The sequence below is a fragment of the Camelina sativa genome, chromosome 16, assembly GCF_000633955.1.
Source record: "Camelina sativa cultivar DH55 chromosome 16, Cs, whole genome shotgun sequence".
Lineage (NCBI taxonomy): Eukaryota > Viridiplantae > Streptophyta > Magnoliopsida > Brassicales > Brassicaceae > Camelina > Camelina sativa.
In genome coordinates, this window is record NC_025700.1 from 17,450,951 (window position 1) to 17,465,607 (window position 14,657).

A 14,657-nucleotide genomic window follows, 5' to 3' on the forward strand; every position below is an offset into this window, starting at 1 on the left:
TTTTTTTTTTTTTTTTTTTTTTTCTTATTTCATAATGATGAAACATATGGACTTATTTACGCTTTTTAGTTTTCTTTGATAATGAAACATACAGAAATACACTTTTTCACATTATCAAAAATCATTGTATAGCTCGAGTTCGTTACATCATGCATTTAGGTATGCAACTATATATTTGACCAATCATGTAATGGAAGTATGGAACATATACATTATATGTGGACATAGAATCGTAGGCATGTACCAGTAAAAGTAGAGATTTAAATAGATAAACGTATATCTAGGAAGGTTGGGCGCATAATTAAGTGCACATGAGCGTATGGAACTTTATGAGGATCGCCGAAAGGCGCAATTTTCGATCTCCATTATTTTTAAAAGTTTTAGTACAACCATATAGTATATAGTATATAGTATTTACAGTACTTTCTTCTTCACCCACTATAAAGGCTCCGGCTTCAGGTCATAACATATTTATCAAAACTTAAAAGCAACTAACTTTTTGGTCATAATATGAGCAAACCTTTGTGAATCTCTTAACTGTCACATGATTTGGGTTAGCTAGCTAGTTGTCATGTAAAACCATATATATATACAGTAGTAGTATATTGATACATAAAGTTTTAGAACGTTTAGGATTCTGATTCAGTTTTTAAATTTCTTTTTTGATGAAAGTGAATATATAAATAAACAATCATATATTGAATTGATATATGAAGGATATCAATCTATACTAAATAAAAGGAGGAACTTATAGCTTTTTAAGGCGTACACATAGGATTTTAAACAACCTATCGGGATTTACTATGTCACTCATTAACATTTTCTAAATTTTCATAATTCTCTATATTTAGAATTATTTTAAACAACCAATCAGAATTTGACATGTTATTCATTAACATTTTCTAAAGTTCCAAAATTTTAAATTACCGAAATAAAAAAACTATGTAAAACGTCCCACATCGGCTAGAAAGTTTTTAGACAATGGTTCAGAACCAGTATAAATAAGATTAATATGTTTCCAACAAAGAATAAGCAGGAAAACTTGATTTATCAAGCGTCCAAGTTTAAAAGTTTTATTCGGTTTGATTCAGTTTTTTATTTGATAAAATTAAAACTTTAAAAAGTTTCAAAAAAATATTATAATATTTTTAAAAGTTTAAATATTGTAAATATTGAAAGTTCTCAACTTTTATAAAGGTTTAAAAATATTTTTATAAATACCTCCATAAAAAGTTTAAAATATTTTAACTATTTAAACTCTAAAAAAATGTAACAAATGTTTAAATTACATCTAAAGTTTAAGAATTTATTTTTAAGTCTAAGAAATAAGGATTGACGTCGCAAGACTTTGATTTGATGTTATTTGCGTTTAAAGAAGAAAGATCGACAAAAAACACAAATATTGTTTTAACTATACATGTGTTCATATTACTTTTTCTACAAGTAAAGATTTTAGTTTGAGAAGTTTCAATATGTGTGGATCTAAAACCGAATAATATGGATGAAATTATCAATAATTGGGTGCATGTGTTGACTATGCTGGTCTTCATGAATTGCATAAATTTTATGAGAAAAAAATCATTTTGGGCTTAGAGTTTGATGGGTTAACAAGTTGTGTGGTAGTCTAAAAAAAAGTTTTTCAGTGAAAAAATGTGAATAAGTTGACGAGGAAGAAGAATTAAAAGAGTATAATAAAGAACCGGACGATAAAATAAACGATGACAATTACCATAAAATTTGACAATGAAAACAACAAAAAAAAATATGAAGAATAAAAAAAACATTGAATAAAAAACATGAAAATATAGGTGGTAGCTATCAATCAAAAATGAAAACGAGATAAATTCATGATAATAAAATTGTTTTGTTGTTTTCGGTGGTCAAATAAATTGTTTAGGAAATGTGAGATTACCAGTTTGATCCGCCTCACCTTGACGTCGAGTTAAATTCATAATTTTTTTGATCAGATTTGATTTTTAAACACAACGTAACATGTGTTCAAAACCTAGTTCTTATTAAAACTTCGTACTTGTTTTTTGTTTAAAGCCAACGTCTTAAAATTTATATGAAGTTTGTTGGTTTTGTACGAAGTACCAACCAATATATTCGTTGCTTTTAACCAAATCAGTTCCAATCTCAACATAACTTGAAAGTAGAACCTTCAGGTGAACCCATGACAATCTCTTCTCTGGTGAACATTTCTATATGAGACACAAAAGCATACTTAACATACGACCAAATTTTTAGAGTAACAAAAGAAGACAAAGAACTCGCCTTTCTCCACGAGTGATTGCAAAGCGTAATAGTAGTTACCAAGGTCCAAGTTACATTCAACCAAAGAAGAAGACAATATTACAAATGAAGAGGTTCCTTACCCCACCTAAACGCAATAATTCTAAACTCTCCCCCCGAAAATTTCTAAATGTTGTGAAAAGTCCAAAAAAATAGAGAGAAACATATGTACACATTGGAGTTGGCATCTTTGCTGAAATCATTCCAGCTCTGCCACAAACATCCAAAGAAACTGACAGCTTTGCATTTGGCATTTTTTATACCAATATCTCTGACCTTACTACTCAACTACACTACACTACACACACATACTCTAATCATTCTACCTTTTTCTATTACCCACCCCCACCACTCATAAAGACCGCTCCCCAAATTTAAAAAGTGAAATTTACGCTGACACTTCAATGTATATTTTTAAAAATACCAAAAAATTTAATTAAAAAAACACGAAGAGAGACGAACATTCTGATCTGACACTTTTCCTCAGAGTATACTTAAAATACTTTATCTGAGACTTTTTTATGGCGTTGTCTTCTTCATCTAGACCTTTGTTGTTTCTTCCATCCCAAGCAACACTGTCACTTTCCCACCTTATTACAACCAAACAAATTTGAATCTTTTCAAGTGTGATCGGGGACATGAAAATAAACATATTCTTTAGTCAACAGAAATAGGTTATATACCTGTATGATTGTTTTTGTTCATTATGTCACCATGCAAAGAGTGAACTTCAAACCGAAAACTCAAACTCAAACTCAAAAACTCATGTCTCCGTTTTCTTTAGCACGATTCAGATCGATGTTTCTCAGATCACGTAGATGTTGCAGAATCTCATGTAAGAGATGTACACCTTTGTCTCCTTTTTTCAACGAACCAACACAATGTCTCAAGAACTCTCTATCTGCCTCTAGTGCTTCTAGTCTCTCGTAAAGCTCATCCACTTCTTCTTCTATCGTCACATTCTCGCCATTCTCCGATTCATCGATCCCGTTTTCATGATGGTTTCCATAACCTACCCCGTTCTCCTGCAGCTCTCCATCGACAGCATCAAACAGAGGAAGTAGTCTCTTTGACTTGATGACTCTGTGTTTCCCGTTTGTTTCCTTACCATGAAAATGCCCATTCCCATTCTCAAACGTTTTAACTTCCTCGTCCCCATCCTCTTCGTTATTAAGATCAGTGAGTTTCTCTTCAAGAAACTTCAATCTCCCAAGAATCGAAAGCCTCTCTCCTTCATAATCATCTAAACACTCATCAAGACGAAGCACAACATCAACCGGTGTATTCTCCATCTCACTATCACTGTATTTCCAATCTGAAACCCCTTCAACGTTCTTGTGATCATGATGTACCTCACCGTTGTTGTTGTTCTCATCTGAATCCCCATTGTTTCTATACGAATCAACAGAAGAATCTCTCATTCTCCTCCTCAACATCCCCATTTTCTCTTTAGCTTCAAACTCCTCCAATCTCTTTCTATACACTTCCAGCTCCTTCTCCAGCTCAGCGTTCTCTTTCTCTCTATTCACCATAAGCTCATTCAACAGCTGCAACGCTTCTTGATCGAACTCAGCTTGTTCCTCCATCATTCTCTGATACTGCAACGCTTCCATCTGCATAGCCGATTTCTCCTCATGCAACCTGTTGATCATCGCCATTGTTTCATTGGCAGCAATTGCAGACGCGTTCCTCTCTTCCTCCAGCTCCTCGTATAAAGCAGTAAGTGCTTTTCTCTCTTCTTGTAACTCTAACTTCAACTTGTCCACGGTGAGTACTACTCCTCCTTCAGAACATTCAATTCCATCAACANCAAACAGAGGAAGTAGTCTCTTTGACTTGATGACTCTGTGTTTCCCGTTTGTTTCCTTACCATGAAAATGCCCATTCCCATTCTCAAACGTTTTAACTTCCTCGTCCCCATCCTCTTCGTTATTAAGATCAGTGAGTTTCTCTTCAAGAAACTTCAATCTCCCAAGAATCGAAAGCCTCTCTCCTTCATAATCATCTAAACACTCATCAAGACGAAGCACAACATCAACCGGTGTATTCTCCATCTCACTATCACTGTATTTCCAATCTGAAACCCCTTCAACGTTCTTGTGATCATGATGTACCTCACCGTTGTTGTTGTTCTCATCTGAATCACCATTGTTTCTATACGAATCAACAGAAGAATCTCTCATTCTCCTCCTCAACATCCCCATTTTCTCTTTAGCTTCAAACTCCTCCAATCTCTTTCTATACACTTCCAGCTCCTTCTCCAGCTCAGCGTTCTCTTTCTCTCTATTCACCATAAGCTCATTCAACAGCTGCAACGCTTCTTGATCGAACTCAGCTTGTTCCTCCATCATTCTCTGATACTGCAACGCTTCCATCTGCATAGCCGATTTCTCCTCATGCAACCTGTTGATCATCGCCATTGTTTCATTGGCAGCAATTGCAGACGCGTTCCTCTCTTCCTCCAGCTCCTCGTATAAAGCAGTAAGTGCTTTTCTCTCTTCTTGTAACTCTAACTTCAACTTGTCCACGGTGAGTACTACTCCTCCTTCAGAACATTCAATTCCATCAACAGATTCTGTTCTTCGCTCTAAGTGAAACATAGCATTATGTAGACTATGCGATCTTTCCAAGGAAGCAGGAGTTTCTCGAAACCGTTCCTCATTGATGTTTGTTATTGTTCTGAACTCTAATGTATCCTCCTCCTCTGTTTCATCTAAAAGAAACGCTCAAATCAAAAACAGAACAATACAACATACGCAAAAACGTAAAATGCTTTTTGGTAGGCAACAAGTAAGTTAGTGTATGTATAAATTAGTTACCATGATCATTGTCAACGTCGTCGTTAGGATTGAGTTGTTGTTGTGATGTAACATCTCCGAGTTGCTCGTGATCAGGAATCTCTGTACCTATAGATACCTCCGCGTCTGTTTCTGTTTCTTCTTCGTCGTCGTCGTCGTCGTCGTTAAGCATTTGGAGCAAATCATCAGTTGAAGCACCTGAAAATATTCTCACCAAGCTCATCAAACCGTAAAAACACGGCAAGATTGTTAGAAACTTCAGTTTAAAGCTACGCAAAGAATGTTACCTAGATTCGTCGTCACCGCATCCTCCGCTTTGGATTCATTAGCTGCGGTGATGATTACCTCTTCCTTCTTCTCCACTTCCTCCGCCGTGAAATCAGGCTCAGCGCCGAAATCAAGAATAAAATCTCCGTTGATATCGGAAATCTCACGAACTTCATCGCTAGGTTTGTAGAATTCAACAGGAATCAAATGACAGTCTTCTTCGTCGATATAGAACTCAAGGTTTTGCTTAGGTGCAGAATCTGCAGTCTCAACCTCTACAGCCAGATCCACTTTGTTTCCTTCTTCCTTCTCTTCTACTGTAATAACCTCTTTGTTACAGTCGAAGCTTGATACGTAGCACGAGAACTCCTCACCGATATCATCATCATCGTATTCTTCTTCTTTCTTCTTCTCCTCTGTTTCTTCTTCCAGTACTCTTCGTTCTACAGAATGATTCAAAGTCACGGATCCTGTATTTTTATCATCTTCATCTTCTTGTTCGACTACGAAGACCGATCGAGGGAACTTAAGACCATTGTAAACCTGGCCTTCATCTCCGATCGGATAATCAACAATCCCCAAATCAGACTCGATCGGAGCACATAGTGACGAACTTATCTTACCACCAACCAAAAAAAAATCATTGCGAGATCCTTCAACTTCTTGAACAGGTTTGGAATGAGTGTGACCACCACGACCACGAAACCGTTGTTGTTGTGAATTTGAAATCTCGAGAGCGTGATCGTCGCAGAGGAGATCTCTAGGGGAAGGAGATTTACGGGAAGGATGGAAGAAACGATCGAGTCTAGAGCAGAAGAGACAAGGACGTTTAAGACCGAAGTAATCAGCGAATCTGAGGATGAAATAAGAGAAGAGAGAGTTTAGAAGAATGAAGAAGATGAGTGACCATTCGAGAAAAGCGTAGACGAGGATTAAAGTGATTCTGTTTGTTTTCCGGTGGATCAGAGTCGCGAATCTATTAGCCGCCATGGATGAATGAAAGAAAGCTTTTAATTTGTAAAATCTGATATTTTTATTTACAGAGAGAGAGAGAGAATGAGAATGGGAGAGAAAGGTGTGTGTTGTTGTTGTTGTGTGGGGGAGACGAAGTTAGGAAGGAGAGAAAGACTTGTCAGCTTTAAGTAAGTTTAGCCGGAGAAATCAGACCGACCACGAGACTTTTTATTTATTTATTATTATTTTATTTTTAGTTGAAAATTTTGTTTTTTTAACAACTAATAACAACAACCAACAACAATTTTTTGATTTTTTTTTTTTTTTAATTCTTTAATATTTTTTTTCAATACAAATGTTAAGAGTCGAGGGAAAAAAATATTAAGGATAAGTAAAGGATTAATGTCAAAAAAAATATCATGTTTATTATAAGGATAGATATCTAAAATAACCATTTTTGTGATTGTATTGTATGTATTACCCAGTTTGGAGAACTTATAATTTATAAATGTCTTTTTCTATCTGGCAAAATAACTTCTGAAAATGACTAAATATGTACAATTTATATCATGGAGACATGACAACACATATATAAACTACAATGGCTGCCAAGAAAAAAAAAGTTAAGTTATGACCATAATCTAAAATTATAACAGTTAATTGTATGGTGTATGTTCTAAATCAAATGAAAATATATGTTTCTATGAAAAAAAAAAATACACTATGGACCATGTGTATGTACATGTTAAATTTGAATGATCAAGTTTTGTGTATGCGTATATGCATATAGAGTTTTTTTAAAAAAAAATTATTATCCTTTTCATTTATTTTTTTTTGAAAATAATTTATTTTTGTCAATCTAAGTTTACTGATCGTTATGTTATGCATAAAATTATTTCTATTATATAATTAAATAATGAATAAACGTTACTTTTTTGTCACAATGGTAGATATTCATTAACAAGTTAGAGTATAAAAAACGGACTGACGGTCTATTTCTATCCGAGAACTATCGTATCAAGGTAGATAGATTTTAAACCACAATCTATATATCTCTTAAAAAAAGTTTGGAACTATGATACATCTTAATGATGAAGACAAGTTACTTATGTGAGATATTTTAAAAAATTCTATCATATTATATACTAAAACAAAAATAATAAGTATACTATGACCAATGTTATTAATTACATATTTGGCCAAGATATCACTATACAATTTTTAATTCAATTTAAAACTGTAAAGCATTTCTATTGGTTATTCTCATTTATTTTTAAAAATAAAGTAATGAATATGTATTTTTTTTACTAATGGTGGAAGAGTACTGATTATGACGATCTTAATAGATATTCTATTTTTTATTATTATTAGGTCTTAAAGATTATTTTAGATTGTTCATGCAAATTGTACAAGATATTAGATTTAAAACTGTTGGAGACGAAGTTAAGTGCAACTAAAGTCATCAAATCAACACAATAAAACTTGTATGTTTTTCACCAGAACATGACACATCAGCTTTAAAATTCAAGCTAATGTTGATACATCATTTAAAATCAAATGTCAATAGAATTATAACAAATAATACACATCAACATTTTTAACCAGTAATAATCATTTTCTATTCTATGTCACTTTCTCTCTATTGAGAAAACCTAGCCACTTTTCCTTTGTTAGTTGTAAAGAGATGTCGACAAAAGTTAGAAATCGAAAGCTTTCAACTTCTTCCAGCGATGTCTCATCTCGAGTTGTATCGTGATATGGATCCCCGATTTCAAGCGTTTAAGGTTATGGATGGTTTTGGAAATATATAGTGAATCCAGTTGGAGGAATGGACGATGATTAGACATTATTGGCTTAGAGACTCTAAACTCGAACCTAAACCCACCTTGAAGAACTTGATCGAGCATGTAGGTTGAAGCTAATACAAAGCATAAATATTAAGGAATCATATTTAGGGATGAAGAAGCTTCGTGGCACTCTAACTTCAGAAAATTTGCCTATGGCTACGGCAAAGGCTTACCCTATGATCCCTACGAGAGTGATCTCCACGCTGTCTTCTCACACAGTAAGTGTAGTTTGCGTTTCTGAAGTTTCAGTATCTCTAAATGGGTGTTTCTTATGCCTTTTTGTTTGTACAAATTGTAGATATCATGAAGTTGTTGATGTCAATCTTACTCGAGACAAGAGGAATGGTAAATCAGGGTTTTGCGTTTGCTGCGTATGAAGATCAAAGAAATACCACTCTTGTTGTTGGTTATTTAAGCTCTTCTTTTGATGACTCTTGCACATTGTTTTTATGTGCAATTCGGTGTTGTAATTTATTGATTTGAATGGAGCTGAAGTGTTGGCGCAAGTCATTAGTATGANGATGGTTTTGGAAATATATAGTGAATCCAGTTGGAGGAATGGACGATGATTAGACATTATTGGCTTAGGGACTCTAAACTCGAACCTAAACCCACCTTGAAGAACTTGATCGAGCATGTAGGTTGAAGCTAATACAAAGCATAAATATTAAGGAATCATATTTAGGGATGAAGAAGCTTCGTGGCACTCTAACTTCAGAAAATTTGCCTATGGCTACGGCAAAGGCTTACCCTATGATCCCTACGAGAGTGATCTCCACGCTGTCTTCTCACACAGTAAGTGTAGTTTGCGTTTCTGAAGTTTCAGTATCTCTAAATGGGTGTTTCTTATGCCTTTTTGTTTGTACAAATTGTAGATATCATGAAGTTGTTGATGTCAATCTTACTCGAGACAAGAGGAATGGTAAATCAGGGTTTTGCGTTTGCTGCGTATGAAGATCAAAGAAATACCACTCTTGTTGTTGGTTATTTAAGCTCTTCTTTTGATGACTCTTGCACATTGTTTTTATGTGCAATTCGGTGTTGTAATTTATTGATTTGAATGGAGCTGAAGTGTTGGCGCAAGTCATTAGTATGAATAACCATTGTGGCAAATATGTTAAGTGGGAAGAAGCGGATGAAGAGTATGCAGAGCTTTTGAAAGGGGAGAGTGTACTCGTGGGGTTTTTTGCATCGTGTTTACATGCAATCGATCTTGAATAAACCCTTTTATGTCGCGAGGTTCACTAAGAAGCAATAACTTGGATTCTAAATAAATATGGACATCTTCATTCACACGCAAACAATTTGTACTTCTCCACAAATATTCGTAATTAGAAGTTTTGACAGTTCTTCACGATAATTCAATCAAACTTAAAAGCTAATTCAGTATCATCAAATCCAAAAGCTAATTGGCCTGAGCTACTACTACTTTTTAATGAACAATTGTAAAGAATATGAGATTAGACAAGTGAATTATTCAACAATTTCGAATCTTTTTTGGAGAATATATCGCTTATCCTGTTTTGGAAATGAGAATCTGAGCAAATCTCTGTTTTTGAGTGAGTTTGTATATATTACACTATTACATCATAACTCTGTAAATGAATGACCGTAAGCAAAACCTTTAAATGAGCCAGAATTTTGACTGTGGGCTTTAACAACGAAGCTCGCTCAGTTAATTACACAACAACGTTGCTTGAGTTAAATGTTAGCGTGTGTGGCACACCATAGCCATGGAATTTTTGTTGCTCGTCTAACTTATAAGTTGTAAGTTGTAACTCGTCAAAGTTAATCGGAAAAAGAAGAAAAAATCTCTCTTTCACTCTAAGATCTAAGAGAGTGAAAAACTTCTGAGTTAGAAAAACTATCCGATTTTATAATATATTTTTTTTTCAAATTATATTTTCAGTTTGGTATTTTCGTTTGTTTAGTAAAAATAAATTGTTTGTCTATTGTTTAATTAAATTAATAAAAAAATATAATAATGAAAATAATAAAAACTCAAAAATAATCAAGTAGATAATAATTTGCATTGATATTTTTTAAAACTTTATTAGTTAGACTATTTGATATCAAATAACTTATATTAAATTATGATTTTAAAAATATAGTAAAATATGAAATAAAAATATTTTATAAAAGAAAAAATATAAAAGTAATCCCGCGGCGTAGCGCGGATTTAACTTAGTATAAGATAATATTATGATTTTCCCTTCATTATAGTTTGTTAGTAACATGCCATAATCCTGCAACTTCAATTTGATAAGCAAACCTGAATTTCATCGATCTACCACTAATTATATATATTTGTATTCATTATAAAAATGATACATGAACGTTTTTCATGTAAAATTCAAAGCATTAGGTTATACAAAAAGGATATTGTACATAAGATGAACTATATACTAACAAACACATTGATTATAGAGATCATTATATTAAATACGGTTGACATCTAATTTAAACTCTTCTTCAAGCCATAATTTGTTTTTTCCAATACTAACAAAAATGAGAATATATCAATATTAAACTAAGAGGCGGGGTGGGATTAGTGGCAGCAGAAAGCTACTGATTTTTTTTTTCTTCATTTCTTTTTTGTTAATATACTGATTTTATTATTAAACATTGCTCGTGACGCAATCATACTGAATTTTATTTTAAGTTTTTAATATTTCTTCAGCAAAAAAATGGAAAAAAGACAGTTTTTAAGTAGGAAAATTAAATAAAACATTGCCACGTGGTTTATATGACCCGCCACTCCGTCTTTAACTTTGGAGAATGGGCCCAAACCTGTGACCCACATGCGCATAAAAGGGCCCACACTTTCCACACACCAAAATTTACATACAAATTATTCTCTCAAACGCTCAACGAATTAATATAATCTAATCTAATAATAATAGTAACTCGTGAACGGTTTGGTTTGGTTACTCTATTTTTTTTAATTAGTCACATATTTGTCTAGATATGGCGTATGGTATGACCGTATGAATGAAGTTTTTATTAATTCATACATGAACTAATAATATAACATCTCGTTGAACATATTTAGTTGTTCATTGTTGAAAACATGTGTCTAATTCGTACTCTTGATATAAAGTAATACTGATTGATAGAAACTAAAAGTAACAAAATAAATAAAATAATGCATACTATGCTGTTGTACTAATACTACAATGAATTGAAATCGTTACTCAAAAGTGGGTAACAAATTTTCCTTTAGTTTCCTTTTATTAAACACCACTTTACTTCTTTCATTTTTTTGACCAAGTTATATAACTAGGCCCCGTAAGGATCACCAAAAGAGAAGACAATACCTTTAATTGTTACAGCTTTAGACCAAAATGAAAGATTACCACATTTTTGTTTATCGAATGTAAGAAATAGTGGTTTCAAGTTTTTTTACCGAAGGGAATAATCAGACAAGGAAAAAAACACGTCTACTTTTAACATGTTTGATAAAAAAAAATTGGGTAATACTACGGGTATCTAATTTAAAAATGGGACAATTGCATTTTATATACTTTTATTTGACGTTGAATGTAAAAATAGACCCCATATTCAATATTTGATAAACATAACCACTAAGGGTATTCGATATTTGATAAATATAACTACTAAGGGTATTGAGATTACAGTTGACTCCCTTACGACCAAACAAAAAACAGAGGCCAAAATGACAGATATAGTCTAAAGAAGTTTGCACCAGATTTTTTAAGGTGGATTACAATTTTACGTCAACAAAAAACATAAAAAGACGTCTACTCCTTAATTATAGTTCAAATTTTACTTAAAAAATTATAAAAAATAATTTGATAAACCTATTGATCAAATAATAACCATATAGACTTCCTGCATTGAAATAAAATAAACTTACATATAAACGAGTCAAATTAAACAAGGAAAGGTTGATTAGGTTAAAATTATTTGATTTAGGATTTGCTTAAGTAGACTTCTCGGTAGACTATTGGTGGTTGACTTTGTTATGCCATCAACCTAACCGAATGCGTACCGATTCCTTGATTTTAACCTAACCGGATAATTTAACCATATATATACTTCTCTCTATAAGTTGACCTTAATTTTTATGTGATATCTCTCTCCAAAATTTCTCTCTCAAAATTTTCAATATTGTTGCTCTAGAAAATTCAGCCACATATACCCACAAAATATTTTGTGGCTTACAAAGATAAATATGAAAACCTTAGATTCTCTTTTATTTTATTTGCCTCTCTCTCAAATATATCTTGGCTCTCCAAAAAAAAAAAGTAGATATAAAAACAGATGTGTCTCAACTCCAATCTATCATCTTTTTCCCTTTTTTTTTTCATTGAAGAAGTTCTGCAAATCTAACTCTATGAATCCCCCTCCATCTTTGGCCTTCATTCATATTTAAATCTAATCCCAAAGGTTTTGTTTTCATATCTACCTACCTCATCTAGGTTTTTAGTTTTATGTTGGTTGAATTTGGGTTCTATATGAGTTTTCTTATTTGGATATGAGAATAGTTATTGGGTAATCTGTTGGAAAAAGTTTAGTTCTTTCTTTTTTTTAGTTTGATTTTAACTTTTATTTGGATTTTTCTGATTTAATTGCTTAAAGTCAGATTTTTTACCAAAGCTTGTTCTTGTCTTTAATTTTACAGGCGAAAGAGAAGATTGAACAGTAGGTGGTGGAGGTCGAGGTGGAAGCGATGGAGTGGCAATGGAGAAGAATGAAGAAGAGATGGAGAAGAAGCTGATTTTGTGTGCAGAGTCGTTAGGATAGGTGATAAAAATGGTTTAGTTTCCCAGGAAGAAGTCTTCCTGATAAGTCATCCTGATAAGTCTTCAGCATAATCATTAAAAATATTAAATTGATTTGATTGAGTTGCAGTGTAAAGTATGGTTTAGTTTCCGAGGAAGAAGTCTTATTGATAAGTCTTCAGCATAATCATTACAAATATTAAATTGATTTGATTGATTTGCAGACGGTTTAGTTTCCCGTGCAGAAGTCTGCCAGAGAAGTCGTCGGCATAATAATTACAAGGTTTAAATTGATTTAATTGATTTGACATTAGCTGGTAAAGAAGTCTGCCAGAGAAGTTGGTTTATTTATATTTTTCTGGTACTGTTTCAAATAAACCGGAATTGGTTTTCTAAAACCGGGATTATTATAATTATTATAATTTTACTCAACTTAAAAACCACGATAACAACTATAATTATCTCTAATTTCGTCTTGCTCATATTCTTGTCATCAATCTATTCCTCTCTTCTCTTCCACTTATCTCATCTTCTTATCAATAATGATTGATTTTCCCATTTCTTTTCGTGTTAAACTTAAATCTCCATCTTTCGGATTGTCTCAATTGCAGATGTGACAATTTCCCTTTGATAATAGCCAGAGAGTACATAGAAGAAACATGTTTTGGGGGTCAGAGCAGAGACATCTTAATTACAGTTTTTAGTTTTTATTCTTCAGTCTGTTAATTTCCTTGTACTTAATTACATTTTTTAGTTTTTAGTTCCTTGTACTTAATGTTATGTAATAGTAGTGCTTAGCCACTTGCTAAACGTATTTAATGAAAGTATATTGACTATTATTGTTTACGTCAGTCAACAATGCCTTACCCTATCTTCACCTTCTTCCCACAAAATGTGATAAAAAGTTTTTTTCTTTTTCTCTTCCAAATACAAACAAAACCAAACAAACCAACCAATAATCGCTTCTTGTAGAGTTGAAAAATAGATAAGAACTCCAACGCGTTGACTTTTTCAGTTATACATACTTCACACAGAACTCCAAAACGTTGACTTCAAAAATAAGTCTAAGTTAATGACCTAACTGCTTAAGAAAACCAAAAACTTGATTTCTCCATTTGTATAATATATAATCATGTCAAAAACATATAGAAACAAGTACATAACATATATCAAAGAATACGACAAAAAAATCTCAAAAATTATTCACCAATTTGCAATAAATTGGTTTTCAAATTATGACGACTTCATGTTGATGTCAACATTTTAGACATAAACTAGCCTCTATGAAGAGACTTCCTTTGAAGTCTATTTGGTGTGGTCTATTTTTGCAATTACAATTTAATAAATCAGACACCGTATGAAGTCTACTAGGATAGTTGACTTCTTTTATTGTCTTCCTTTGTTAAATTTTTGGTCAGTTTTGCAATGAAAAACATATAACAGAGTAGACTTCTTAGAAAGTTTCAACAAGTTAACTTCGATTACAGTCTACTATGGTTATTTTTGCAATTGACCAAACCATTGACTTTGTAGTAGACTTCTAGCTAACAAGTTGACTTCATCTATCCGTCAACTAGAAAAAGTAAACTTCGTTGTGGTTAGTTTTGCAACTGACCAAGTTTGACTTTCGCCAATTAGACTACATACGAAGTCTCCACGAATGTTGACTTCGTTTGCAGTCTGTGGTGGTCATTTTTGGGGTTGACCAACATTTTAATTTTTTAACTAGTAGACTTCTTTTGGAGTCAACTAAT

The 14,657-nt window shown here is 32.8% G+C and overlaps 1 protein-coding gene across 1 annotated transcript; it reads right to left on the reverse strand.

Moving 5' to 3' along the window:
* LOC104750913 (myosin-binding protein 2-like) lies at positions 2,259 to 6,465 on the reverse strand. Its single transcript, XM_019238596.1, has 5 exons — positions 5,378 to 6,465; positions 5,112 to 5,288; positions 4,838 to 5,005; positions 2,976 to 4,075; positions 2,259 to 2,882 (listed from the first exon to the last, which is right to left on the reverse strand). The coding sequence occupies exons 1-4, from the start codon at positions 6,345 to 6,347 to the stop codon at positions 3,048 to 3,050; spliced, it is 2,343 nt and encodes a 780-aa protein (XP_019094141.1). The 5' UTR covers positions 6,348 to 6,465; the 3' UTR covers positions 2,259 to 2,882; positions 2,976 to 3,047.